A 13,050-nucleotide genomic window follows, 5' to 3' on the forward strand; every position below is an offset into this window, starting at 1 on the left:
ACAACCGGGCCAAGTGAAATGGTTCTGCCACCGGGTGGAAGGCACAGGGGCAGCAAACTGACAGCAACCCATCGCCCCCAGCTGAGTCAAAGTTTGGAGTATTAAGCTATCTCAATATACTTCTTACTGTCTCCTTAAAGCCCTTGGAAGTTGACAGGAGAGAGTGGAGCTTGTCTCTCTTTTCCTCCTGTACTGCTAGAGCCAGGGTGAACTCGCTGTCCAGCATCAGCAGCTCACTGCCCTGCGACTGATGCCACCTCAAAGACACCCCAAGGAGTCACAGTTAGCAGAGGCGCTAAAGAGCTGCTTTCATTTTCAAAATTAAACTAGTTAAGCAGCCAGTAATTAATTTCTGAGAGTAATCATTAAATTTTAATACCACAGGATTAACACCATACTGTTTCTGCGCAACTACCAAGTGCTTGAGATAGTGGTTCTACTTTCTTCAGCATTTCTCCCCTTGTGACAGGCTTTACAGATCAACATTCTTTCCCACATCTGATCAAAAAAACAGACCCCACGGAGTGAGTGCGACATTAACCCCGGCTACCAGATGGGTACAGCTGTCACTTGCAACAGAGGGGCCATGACCCATCCTAGCTTAGGATTCCTTTTCTTTTACATTCTGTTTTCAGTTTTGCAACATTCTCCACTCATCTGAGATGCTTTTTCAAGGAGGGGTAAGGATATACCTACGTTCCACTCTTCAGGAAATGGTGAACCACTTGACTGAAAGAAATGCTTTATAAGCTATTTTATTTAAATATTTTCTCCAACCTGAAATGGAAAATGACTGTCTTTGCTTGGAAGAAGGCTGTGTAAACAATGATCTTTGCAGCACAGCGTGTCTCACATGGAAGATCGGTATCAAGGCGGCCCTTAGCGTACTTTCAAATATCCATTGGTATGTCCCCTTTGGATTGCTTTTCTCTGCTTTCAACCCAGGCCTTGTTGATGGTGCGCTTCATTTCATCATCCCCTTCTGCATACATCTTTTTTAAAAGGTTCATAAGCCCTTCACTAGGATCTGAGGTGTCGTAGGCAGCCTTCCTGCAAGATGGATACATACGAGATGATCAGGTATATCCAGCAATTCTGGGCAAAAAATTAAACGCTAATATTTGTTTGAAACATCCTGGTAACCGTGAGGATTTTGCTTTGGCAACGTCTTTAGACCCTGGCAGTGTTCAGTCACGCCTCAGTCAGCTTCCGAGTAGGGAGAATCCTAAAGAGTACGCTTAAACCAAGTGCAAGTTGAGTAGTGTACCTAGAGCTGTCCCACTAAGGATGATGGGAAGCATTTTGCAGTAAACATGACCCTGGAAGCACCACCCAAAATTAATTTTAGGAAGCAGGAGTGCAATATGACACACCCAGAAAGTGCCAACATCTGTCTGTGCCGTTATGCGAGAAGTGAATAAAAATGGAAAAATGACCACACTGAGCTCTTCGAAGTGACCACATTCACAACCCAAAAGGCATTTTCTGCCTCCCATTTTTTTAGATTATCTCCAGAAGTTAATTGACTCAGTTTTTTAAACACCTTGCATTTCAAAGCAATTTTTCTCAGCTTAAGCAGCCAGCTGACAAACAGTGCCACCCACATGGTAAGCACCTGGGTATGACATGCCCCAGACTACCAGACTACACATAATGCCCTCTCTGGCAAAATTGCCACTCTCTGTCCTGTTTTCTAAAATCCCTTAGATAGTTACTGGCTTCTGCAGGCTACCTGAAAAACACACAGATCAAAACAGATCAGCAGAGGGAGCAAGTTCCCCAAGCACGGGGCTAACCACCAGTCGCAGGGTACTGAGCACGAGGTGTATTTCTGAAGTCACTCATTTGTCATAGCGTGTATCCTCAACGCTTGGAGTAAGGCAGCAGTACTCATCGTGACAGGCTGGGCAGCGCGCAGCACTTCTCTGCGCAAGGTAACAGGTTTCACAAAGTGACCCTGTCCCTCCAGCAGTGTGCATTAGTAGTCAAGTCACCTTCTCCTAATCTCCAGTGATGCCATTTGAGAGAAGAAGGTATTTTTGCTCTAAATTCAGGTACGGTTAGCGAGGACCAATCGGTTTTAGCAAATCATCCTATCAACATACACAAAATCAATAGTTGTTGGCAGGCTTAACTTTCTCAAAAGTGAGTGTTTCCATGCTTCAAGGTAGGCATACACATTCTCTTCTGGAGAAGAATATGTATTGTAAGATAATATAAAATTATTATATAATAGATTTTTAAATATATATACATGTAAAAAGTCTCTTGTCCCCAGGTGCTTCCTGCTGTAATTTACGACCCTTATATATCCAGTGCCTAAGCTGCTTGTAGGATTCCTCCCAAGCATTTGAAGTGATACAAATGAGCTCGAGACTTTGTATAATGATCTAGGTAAACAAAGACCTGTTTTGCTAAATGGACGCTGGGATTTTTGTGCAGGCACTTCAGACACAGGTGACGAGCTAATTATTATTTCGACCAGCATAGCTGCAGGGAAAATATATATATGTATTTCTATATAATATACACTTAACCTAAAAAAAAAAGCCAGCCTCACTAGAGCAGTTTTTGCAATGAATGCAGCCATCAAAATACAAATGAATCTTTAATTGGTTGATTACCTTTAGCATTATCACTGCAGGTCTTATCTATCGTATTTCTTATGTTGCAGCATTCATCATGAGCAATAAAACAGTAGAGGAGTGGCAAACAGCTACTCAAAGTGTATCTCCTCCACTCCCTGTCCTACTAGTACCAAAGAAATCCCAACCTAATGATTCTCAAACACCTTAGTGGCTTGTCCCCCCCGAACAGCGCTTCTCAGAGTCTGACTGCACAGTCGGTACAGGACAGATCTGCTCTCCTGGCAGTCCTAAGGCAATTTGGAGAAGAAGAAATGGAAAACGAGGTGGAGGGTTGAAGAGACACTTACTCTTTCTCTTTGCTTTCTTTTTCCACTTGAGTGAGACATTCCCATTTTTCCTCCCGCTTCTTCCTGCACATCACAAGGACCGTGTCTGTCTTTATCTGTATGGTGAACAGCAAGGCATGAATTTAGAATGCTTCATAAAGGGGTGCTAGTCACAACCACAATGAATAAGGTTGGTTTATAACATAAACGTCTTTCTATACTCGCAAATTCCCAAAACATTCATCTCAGCTATTGATTATTATGTAGCATAGTGAAAGTACAGTATGGACTCAGCTTCAGGGTACAAAGTATTAACCCAGTTGTGGACAATTTAAATGGCGCGATTAATATACTACTAGTACAGTACTATACTACCAATACAGAAGAACATACAGTGCTGCAGAAACACCATTCAGTGATTCTCAGGATGCTAAAAGTATACTCAGGACTGTCGGGTAAAGGGTGGCTATATTTACTAGACTTCTCCAAAAATATCAAGTTCAGGTGGAGGCTCTCCCAATTTATTCCTCCAAGGATAAGAAACTAGTTTTAGGGCATTGCTTAATCTTGCAATATGTTTGCAAGTTACAAGCAAAGCCTGTTTAATTGCAACCCTGACCTAAATTTCACAAAGAACTCCTGTGTGCTGCAGCAGACAGGAGTCCGCTGGAGCTTTAGCTTAGCTTAGCAAGTACGTGACCACTGCTCACTTTTACAGTCTGTTAAAAATCACCAGAGCATCATCCTTGTTTATTTCAGTTGTTTTAATTTTACACTATCCTAGTTTTAGGGCAACTTCAAATTGAACCATCATTTCTTTACCTCTGATGTCACTAAGTGCAGCGCACAACTGCACAGAACACACACAAGGTATCTGACGCATCCCTGAGGCCGGAAAGCTGCTACTAGTAGCACAGTAAGGACACTATCGCCAGTTGCAGTCATCAGTAAAATGTTACTAGTGTTCAATTCTGGAGAAACACTCTCCTACAAAGGCAGAGCAGGTTTCAGACTTTGCTTTGAGTACTAAGCCTATTTAAGCTTCCCAAGATTTCAGTCTGCTGACAAGTCTCTTAGACCTTAAAATTGCCAAGAATTTCTCAGAGGTATTTAGAAGCACAAGGATGCAAATGGATGCTTAATGGAATTTTCTGCTTAATTATTTCTGAAATCCTGTTAGAGAGCTATGAAAAAAAAGCATAAAGTATCCAGACATGATCTTTTGAAATAGGAGCCCATGGATGCCAGAGAATAATTCCACAGTTATGACAATTACAGATTAATAAGAATCATGTTCACAGTGAAGAGACTTTACAGACAGAAGGGAGGGACTGAAGGTTAGCACCGAGTCTCTTGAACTAGAGTCAGGCAATGAACACGGTGCTTGATGAGGGACCTAAGTATCTCCAACAGCCGAGGCGCACTGACCTTTCTAGAGCTGCCTTCCACAGAGATGGGCTTCAGGAGATTGTTGAAGGTCATGGTGTAGTTCTTCCCATTCAGATTCTTCACTAGCAGATCGAATGACCTGGAACCAGGAATTGGGGGAAGAGGGGCACAAATACTCCAATCATTGTCAGACTATCGTGCCTTGCCACCAAAAACAATGTCTGAAAGCCCTTTAGCAGATGTACTTCTTTGGAAAGCATGTCAACAGGCTTGAATTACTTTCTTCCCAAGGCTCTCAAACCTTCAGTTGGCTTTAATACTGAGGGCTTAAAAGGACCTGTCCAGACCTCACAACAAATCAAGATCTCTAGGGTTCTTTCTACCTCACTGATCTCCTACAACCTTGGAAAGGCAGATTTACTTGATGTACACTTCAGTTCTATCACCATCAAAAAACAGGGCCAACATTACATATCTTGTCAAGCGTGATGTGAAGCAACAAGCATTTGTAAAATGGAAATACCCTGGTGCCCTCTAAGGAGAATTATACTTCAGGGCATGTGCTAAGCGCTACTAAAAGCTAATACCGCTCAAGTTTAAAAAAAAGAAAAAAGGCGGGGAGGGAGGGTAAGGGCTGACCCAGAACAGAACTCAACACAACACATTCCTGCATTTCAAATAGTGTTCTTCATCCATGCTCTCCCCTCTGGTGTGGTACAACAAGATGAACTCACCTCTCTGTGAAATTCACCTGCACATTCTCAGCTGGAAGCTTCTGGACTCCATTTAAAGAGATGTAAATCTTAATAAACTTATCTGACTGATCCCAACCTGCAAGTGAAAAAAAGAGATTAAGTTCTACCTTTCCTCCATAAACTTCATCCATTCCATTCCAACTCCCCCTGCAACATCCCTTAGTAGCAATGACTAGGATCTCTGCCCTATTGAAACAATCTTCACAGGGATAAAGGAAAGACCTGAATTATTCAAGAATAATTTGAGAGCAAAAGGAGGTCCTTACATGTAGCCCTGTTCCCTAATTCCTGCAAATTCTGAGAAAAGCCACGTATCAGCTCATGTAAAAGGAGAGCAACTCTGCCTGTGCAGAGGGAGTCAGAGGTAGCTGCCTGCTTTTGCTGCAGTTTCCTTGACCCACTTTCTCCCCTGCTCCCCGCATGCCAAGTATCTTGAGCAATCCCCTCTCCTTCCACCTACATGGCGAGCAGAGAAGCCAAAGCTTGCTCTTTCATTCCTGCTAAGCACTAGGCAATGGAAAGATACTAGTTGGTACACCAGGGGTCATTAACGCCTCCCAGCAGTCCCATCACACAAAGAGAAGTAATGCACGCTGTGGCTGGGATGGCACAGTAAGCTCGTAGCAGGCTTCTCTATAATGCTAAGTGGCAACTGTAACTCACACTAATGCCACCCTGCCTTCTCTTCAGAGGCATGCTGGAGCTCTAGTAAGCATTCAGAAAAGTAATCCTACCATAATTGTTTATTTTCACGGTGTACCCTCCCAGTGACGACTTTTCTTCCTCTGCCACATCTTTTGGCTTCGGTGGAGGCTGATTTTTGATTTCGAGCTCTAGCTTGTGTTTCTCTGTCATCAGGACATCACGAAGACGCTTCCTCGTGGCCTTCGTAAGCAATTCTTTAACCTCTTCCAAATCTTTCTGCAGCTGGTTAAAAAATAAAAGATCACACGTCCATGTTAAATACAGGTCTTTTTACCCAAGGTTCACAGCTGAGCTCTTTCAGTTATGACACCTTCAAGTTTCTCAGAGGTAGCAGTTTCAGGTTTATCGAGTCGTAGTTTCCTCTCCCTCTACACCCCGTCAAGCACGAAGCCACCCATTCCTCACTCCCCGGCCACTCACGTTTTGCTTCTCGACCAGCGCACATTTCAAGGTTTAAGCTTTCACCAATTAAAAACCAATCGAAACCGCTAGAAGTCCGACAGCTGGAGCAGCTCCTCAAGAGCTGCGGGGTTACGCCGACGGCGCACCGCACCATCTCAGGGAGAGGCGCCGGCAGCGCTCAGCAAGCGCCCGGGCTGAAGGCTCCGCGCCGCCCCCCGGGCACGGCAGCTGCCCGGCCCCACGGCTCCTAATTGCGGCCACACCACGGCCTCTCTGGGCGCGGGTCGGGTCGGGTCGGGTCGGGTCGGGTCGGGTCGGGCCGGGCCGCGCCCCCCCCGTCCCGGGCCCGGGCGCCCGCCGGCGCGGAGCAGGGCCGGGGCCGGCGCCGGTTCCAGTCAGAGCCGGGGGGGGGGGGGGGGGGAGGGGGTGGTCCTCACCTCCTCGCGTGCTGCGGCCATGTCGCGTGCGGCGCCCCCCCGGCGGCAGCGGCTCCCGCGGCCCCTCTGGAACCTTCCGGCCTCCCGCCCCGCCCACGCACTGCGCGAGCGCCCGCGCCGCGGAAGTGACGCAGTGCCGCCGCCGCCAGACGCGCGCCGCGAGCCTCGCCCGTTCCGCTGGGCGAGCGGAACAGCTCGCCCGTCGCCCGCCCCCGCCCCCCGCCGCCCGCCGGCGTTGCCATGGCGACACGCAGCCGCGCCGCCAGGCCGGGGGCGGGACCTTGGGCCCTCCGGCCGCCGCGGGGCCCTGAGGGGCGGGGCGGGGCGGGGCGCGCGGCCCGCGGCCCGGCGGCCGTTAGCGGGCCGCTACTGCCGCCGTGAGGCAGCTGGGGCTCGGCCCGCCCGCCCTGGGCCCAGGCAGCGGCGGCCCGGCGGTACCTGGGGCGGGCGGCCGGCCGGCCGGGAGGCGGCCACTGACAGGCTCCGCCGCCGGGCAGGTTTTCTCCCGCCCCCGACCGCGTCTGGGAGCCGGCGGCGAGGCGAGCGGCGGCGGGGCCCGGGCGGGCGAGCAAGCGGGCCTCTTGTGCGACCGCAGTCCTCACTTCTTCTGTAGAGAAGATCTGAAATGACCTTCCCGAGTGCCGCAGCCTCGGTTGTAGCTGCCCGAGGGAAGAAGTATAGCGAGGTGTTGCTATACTTCAGTGTATACCTCAGTCAGTGAGCTGAACAACAGCAAAAAAGGTTCTGTATCGCCGGGTCCCAGCCGGGCATTAACATTTCACAGAGGGGAAAAAAAAAGGCAATGGCAATCTTTCTGTAAGCCGGTAAGTGGCAGAATCAGCGTTTGGCTCCAGATATCTTTTATAAACGATGGAACCCAAGGCAGGATACAGCCCTTCAGCGTTTAAAAAACAGATTTCTCTAAAAGAGGGTGCCAGTTATAACATCTCTTTTACCAAACTGAGGAATTCCAGCTCATTTGCTGATTTATGGGCTTAGGGTTTTTTTCTCTTCCTCTTCTAAAGTGAACATCAAGGAATTAAGCAATTAAGCTGTAAAGAGGCTTTTTTTTTTTTTTTTTTTTTTTTTACAGAAGTATGGAGGGAAGAATAGATTAGATGGAGGTAAATTCATAGAAAGCTTGAAGCCAAGGATTTATGTTCAAGTCTGCATCCCACAAAGCAGTTTTAACAGGCGTTGTACTGAGGTGTTTATTATAACCCTCTGGTCCAGTGCTTCAAGATCTGCAGTTGAGAGAAGGGCCAGGAAAGATCTGCATAACTAACTCTGTGGTAATGTTTAATTTTCATAGGACCAAGCTTCAGCCTGTCCATCTTCAGGAACAGCATGTGAAGCTGGGCTAGCTGATTTTATCTGGAAAATACAATATGGTCAACTGGAATTTACTTCTGCGCCGTGGTTATTTAATTGGTTAAGGGCAGTTGCTTATTCAGGAACTGTCTCCTTAGGATCTTTCTGTTGAGCAGCCACTGAGACAATAAAAAACTCTGTGTTTTTTTCCTTAGCTGCTAATCTTTGAGTTTCTCCACTCTCAGTTGTGGTCTTATATTAGGAAGTGCTCATAGTTTTGGAATTTAAATTGGTATGCTTTATAATGTAATTTCTAGCTAGAGGAGAAAACACTTTCACTAACACATAAACACATTTGTAAGTGAGCCTGTAATTTGCTTTTTTTCTTGAGATTTTTTTAAAACCAGTGTTTATTTTGTTTCCTTAAATAAGGAGCATTTCGGTGCCCACGGCACTTCCACTTGAGTGGCAGCTTTCACGTGGAAGAGTTGTCACTCTTGTAATGTAAAAACAAGTTCCACACAGCTCTCCTTTGCCTAAAGCTGCAGTAGCATCTGGATGCTCCGTCCTCCCCTGGCTGGAAACAGAAGAGAGCCGAGTTTTCTTCTTCTGCGCATCCTCACAAGGAGCCAAGTGGCAGGCCTTCTGTCGGGGGAGAAGAACCAGAACAGTTTCTGTGTCAGGAGGGGGAAAAGGAGCTAGGTTAGAATTAGTAGGAGCACTGAAACCCAGCTGAAAGATCCCGGTCTGGTCTGCCTGGCAGACAAAATACAGTGCAGCACAATCTTCAGTGCTCATCGCCTCTGGGAACAAGGGGAAAAAGCATCCGAGAGGGCTTTGAAAGGATGTGGCCTTTTTATCTAGCACATAGTGGCCATTCCTTCTGCTTCTGTCTGCGGGCATTGACAGCAACTGATGACAAACAGTCTTTGGGTAGTTACGTGGAGGTAAATAAATACAAAATGTTATGTCTGGTAAATTAACTAGTTGGAAGTATTTAATTTTCAGCTTTTCTACCTCTATGCCTTCATATCTTCCCCTGAAGTGCTGCATGCTTTTCCAGTTATCTGGGAACAATGGCTGTTCATCTCAATTAACAAAAACCAAATCCTAGAGCAATTGCTGACACGGAAAAATGGTTTTATAAAGCATATGAATACTTTTGACTGCTGTAAATGCCTCTCTGTCCTGTTCTTGCTCAGCCACGCTGCTCTGTTACCAGAGTCAGTTTTGTGTTTCTTGCTGGCTCCTTCTGCTCCCTGTGTCTTTTCCTTCAGGCATGCTGCCTCATGCCTCGCTTCCCTGCTTCTCTTGTGTACTTCCAGGGAAGCGTGAAGCCCTCGACAACAATGCCCATTTCCCCACTGCTATGTATCATCAACAACCTTTAGGAAAAGCGCATTTACCCGTACGTTCTCTGTGCTGGAAACCTCAGGCTAGCACTTGGAGCGGAGGACCAGGGTGACCCGTTAGCTCTCTAGCACAGCGCCCGTCTGTCAGACCCCTGCGGAACAGGTTACCCCTTGCGAACGAGTACATTATCCTAACGAATGGGCTGGAATTAGCTACGTAGCATGCGCGCGTTTTGGACAGCTGGTGTGCTGAGTCACTGTGTCCTGCTGCAGCAGTGCTGCTTGAAAATAACCAGCTGGAGTGACCTGCATGTGAAAACCTGACACAGCAGCTGTTTATTATTGCAAACAGATTTTAAGCTGTTTCTTAAGTAAATGGCTTACGAAAATAAGCACCTTATTCCCATTTTGTTTGCGTTTCCATTTATTTTACAAGGCATCGTTCACACAATGATAACAAGGTACTGATCCAAACAATTCTGTAACAATTAAAAAAGTAAACATTTGTTGTGACCATGTACATTGAATTGCACTTTTAATTACAAGCATTACACTTATATTTCCACATTATACTTTATATAATACATGGATTTGTTACACAAGAACTGGCAGTTCTGAATTGTTCTCAGGTAAAAGCCTGCTGTTGCTGTGATGCTCTTTTTGCCTAACTCTTGAGGAAATTACCATCTTTTACGAACTTGGGACACACCCAGATAAAAAATGCAACTCCAGACCTGGAGGACTTCACTGTAATGGAGACAGCGCTTTGAAGCTGCTGTTTTCAATGTGCTGCAGTGAATCCACCCTGAATGGCAGACTCTGAGGGATCCGCGTCTGGATCACGCTTGGTCAGACCCTTTTCTGCATTCATGTGCCATCTTTTCCCAGCTCAGAGAAGTCAGAGGATCTTCTTCCATGGGAAAGCAACGGTTCCCAAAGCTCGAGAGAGCTCCTGGCACAGCTTTTGAAGGTGGCACCAGCAGCAGCGCAAGCCCAGGAATTACTGGAAGGGGGGAATTGGGATCTGGAGAAAAAATCTGAGAACATCTGCTCCTGTTTGCATTGGTAGTACCATCCATGTATTACATAAAATACAAAAATAAGAGAAACTGAAAGGAAATTAGTACAGCCCAGGATTCTGGTGGTATCGAATCACAAATGAAATTTATGATACCAAATCCTTTTGATGTATTTATCCCCTTGTGATTCAGTTTCCTATATATTATTCTATATATAAGATATAGTTTTCCAAAGATACATATATATTCCTTTACAGGTTAAATAAAAGCAAGTCCCACTGAATAAGAAAATAAGAGGAGGTAATGTCCTAATTCTCTACCCATATCTTTTTTTCTTTTTCAGGTAAAAATAGCATGAAATACATTCAGTAGCAAAGCAGTTGGAATCCAGGAGAAATGGAGAGCCCTGTATTCCTGGAGGATAAACCTGTACGTGTTAAGTCACGATCCTGAAATAGATTATGTAGACTTGTGACTTGGGAAAGATAGGGTCTCGATCAATGCTGAGTATTATTCATCCAGTTGCAAATTCGTTGAATTTCCCAAACCCCATCTATGGGTTTGCCCAGTTTTAAAGGCTGCTGTGATGTATGCCTAACCTAACTTCAAAGGTCCAAACTTGAGGGCTTCACTGTGTCTCCCCTTAGTATTATGACTTGGAAGGAGGTAATGGGACAGCTCCCAGTAGGATGTTAGCATAATAGACAGAAAAATAATTTAGTTTAAGCCTCTGTGTTCGCAAGAACAACGCGATGCTGGGCACTGGGTATACACAGCGTTACACGTCTAGCGCAGCCAGCTGTTGGCACAACAGCCCATTCTGCAGGGTTCAGCTCTACCAGAGGCCTGCTTGTCAGCCAGAACAGCCCCTCAGTCCGGAGAGAAGGATCTCTGCCCTGATCTTCACATTCCAACAATAACACATACTAAGGTTTTCTCTCTAGCAGTTGGTGAAAACCAGCATTGTAAGTAAGATAAGAGCATTTCTGTTTTCAATGCCAAAGGTATTTAGGCTTATTAGATTATGCAGAAGTATGCCAATTATCCCTGAGTCTAACAGTAAATCAAGATAAGAGGTGTAGTTCTCCCCCCCCCCACAAGCAGTTTCATGGATTTCACTGCAACTACTTAATAGAAAGAAGGGAACAGCCCTACCTTTATCCTGTGGAGAAAGCATGACTTATGCAGCTTCCGAGTTTTGATGCTTCAGTGCCAGTAAATTCAGATCTTTATTTACTCCTAAATTGACACATTCAGTCAGCAAGTGACATCAGGACTCTGAAGTCAATGGGATACTTCATGCTTTGTCAAGGGGCTGAATTCTTGCTGTTCTTGGCTTTCTTTTTATCTCCTTCTCCCCTTGTAAATGGCTGGGTTTTTTTGAGTTTGTAACACAATGGCACGGATGAAAGCATCTATCTTAAAAGAAATTTCAAGGGCCAACCAAGAGAAGTCCTTTAAAATGTCTAACAAGGAAAAAAAAATTGCTTACCTATGTAAGCAATGTAACTTAGCTGTAGCAAATTACATACTAATTAATGGGCAGGACAAAGATGTGTTTGTCAGCTGGCAGTACTGATTACATGGCTGACTGCCTTTCCTGAGACTGGTTTTACTAAACATTAATGCACATGGACCTCAGGGATTCTGCAATTCCTTGAATTAACACCACGCACGATATTTGCTATTTTATTGTTTTTAATTCTCTCTGGGTACATTTAGAATTTGTGAAACTAAGTGAAATAAGTCCTATTACTTTAGAATATGAAGTCTGAGTCACAAAGATAATACAAGACTAGTTCACAGATGTACCATGTAACTAAATCAGCCTTGCTTCATTTATCCTGTAAAGTGTTACAGTCAAAGTAAAAACAACTTCTTTTTAAAGTGAAAAAAAGTACTTTTTTTTTCGTATTGGGCATCTGAGGAACAGATTAGAATCCAACAAGATAAAACAGTTGTACTAAAAATATTCTTTGGAGGTTTGTCCCTAATCAGAGTAAAGGCTTTATTTCAGACCTACGCATTCTCAATAAAATTAAAAAATAAGATTTAGTTCCACATATATATTTATAAAATTCAGATTACTTTTAATATAAGTTTGATGCGGACACATAGTTTAATACTGACTCAAGAAAAAAATATGAATCACTCCAGACTTAGGAACTATGTTAGCTGTTCCAGTGTCACATGAAAATAACAGTTTCCGTGAGACTTTGATGATGTTTCCTGCTGAAAAGCTAAACAAGGAGCCGGCTATCCCCGGCAGATCAGGCAGTCTGGCATACGTGTGCGCGTAGCTCTGTCACACGCTGCTGAAAGGGCTGATTAAAACCCAGATTTGTTTTCTCACAGGAGGCTAAGTTTCCCAATAGCACGTATAGTGAGCAGGCAGAATTTTAGCTTGGCTGGTTTAATCCCACAGTCTTCCTCCTTTCCTTGTTTCTGAATAGAACTACTATGCTTATTCATCACCATAATGCCATAGAGCTATTTTCTTATTCTTTCAGTAGTTTTGAGAAGACACAGTTTCCACATAAATGTTACTCTTCCAAATGCCACTGCTACAAACGCTGCCCTGGATCTACAGATGGAAGGTGAAAATTGCTTACTGCCTTTATGTCATTGCCAAGAGCGATAATGCAGCCATTGCCTTCTGAAGCTTTTTTTTGCTCATGTAAGCCAGCTTCCATCCTACAAAGTTTTGAGATCATCATGGCTAGCAGGTAGCAAACATATTTTTGTCACAGAAACTCAACTTCCAAA

General features: G+C 45.0%; 1 protein-coding gene and 1 long non-coding RNA gene across 5 annotated transcripts; one reads left to right on the forward strand and one right to left on the reverse strand.

The window, feature by feature from the left end:
- Positions 1-730: 730 nt before the first annotated feature.
- CACYBP (calcyclin binding protein) lies at positions 731-6,766 on the reverse strand. 4 transcript variants are annotated; one of them, XM_087733887.1, is made up of 7 exons: positions 6,603-6,760; positions 5,793-5,985; positions 5,038-5,134; positions 4,343-4,442; positions 3,737-3,901; positions 2,936-3,030; positions 731-1,050 (listed from the first exon to the last, which is right to left on the reverse strand). In XM_087733887.1, the coding sequence occupies exons 1-7, from the start codon at positions 6,621-6,623 to the stop codon at positions 891-893; spliced, it is 831 nt and encodes a 276-aa protein (XP_087590013.1). In that variant the 5' UTR covers positions 6,624-6,760; the 3' UTR covers positions 731-890. The 4 variants fall into 4 exon arrangements, with proteins under 4 accessions (XP_087590013.1, XP_087590014.1, XP_087590016.1 ...); XM_087733888.1 differs by lacking the exon at positions 6,603-6,760 and adding an exon at positions 6,184-6,558; XM_087733889.1 differs by lacking the exon at positions 731-1,050 and adding an exon at positions 1,092-2,093 and having other exon boundaries at positions 6,603-6,766.
- An 88-nt stretch (positions 6,767-6,854) lies between these two features.
- LOC148052201 (uncharacterized) lies at positions 6,855-8,123 on the forward strand. Its single transcript, XR_015699125.1, has 2 exons — positions 6,855-7,426; positions 7,915-8,123. It is a non-coding gene; the product is annotated as an uncharacterized LOC148052201 (long non-coding RNA).
- The last annotated feature ends 4,927 nt before the right edge of the window (positions 8,124-13,050 follow it).

This window comes from Nipponia nippon, unplaced genomic scaffold (genome assembly GCF_047370975.1).
Source record: "Nipponia nippon isolate SJK-2023a ecotype South Korea unplaced genomic scaffold, ASM4737097v1 scaffold_5, whole genome shotgun sequence".
NCBI lineage: Eukaryota > Metazoa > Chordata > Aves > Pelecaniformes > Threskiornithidae > Nipponia > Nipponia nippon.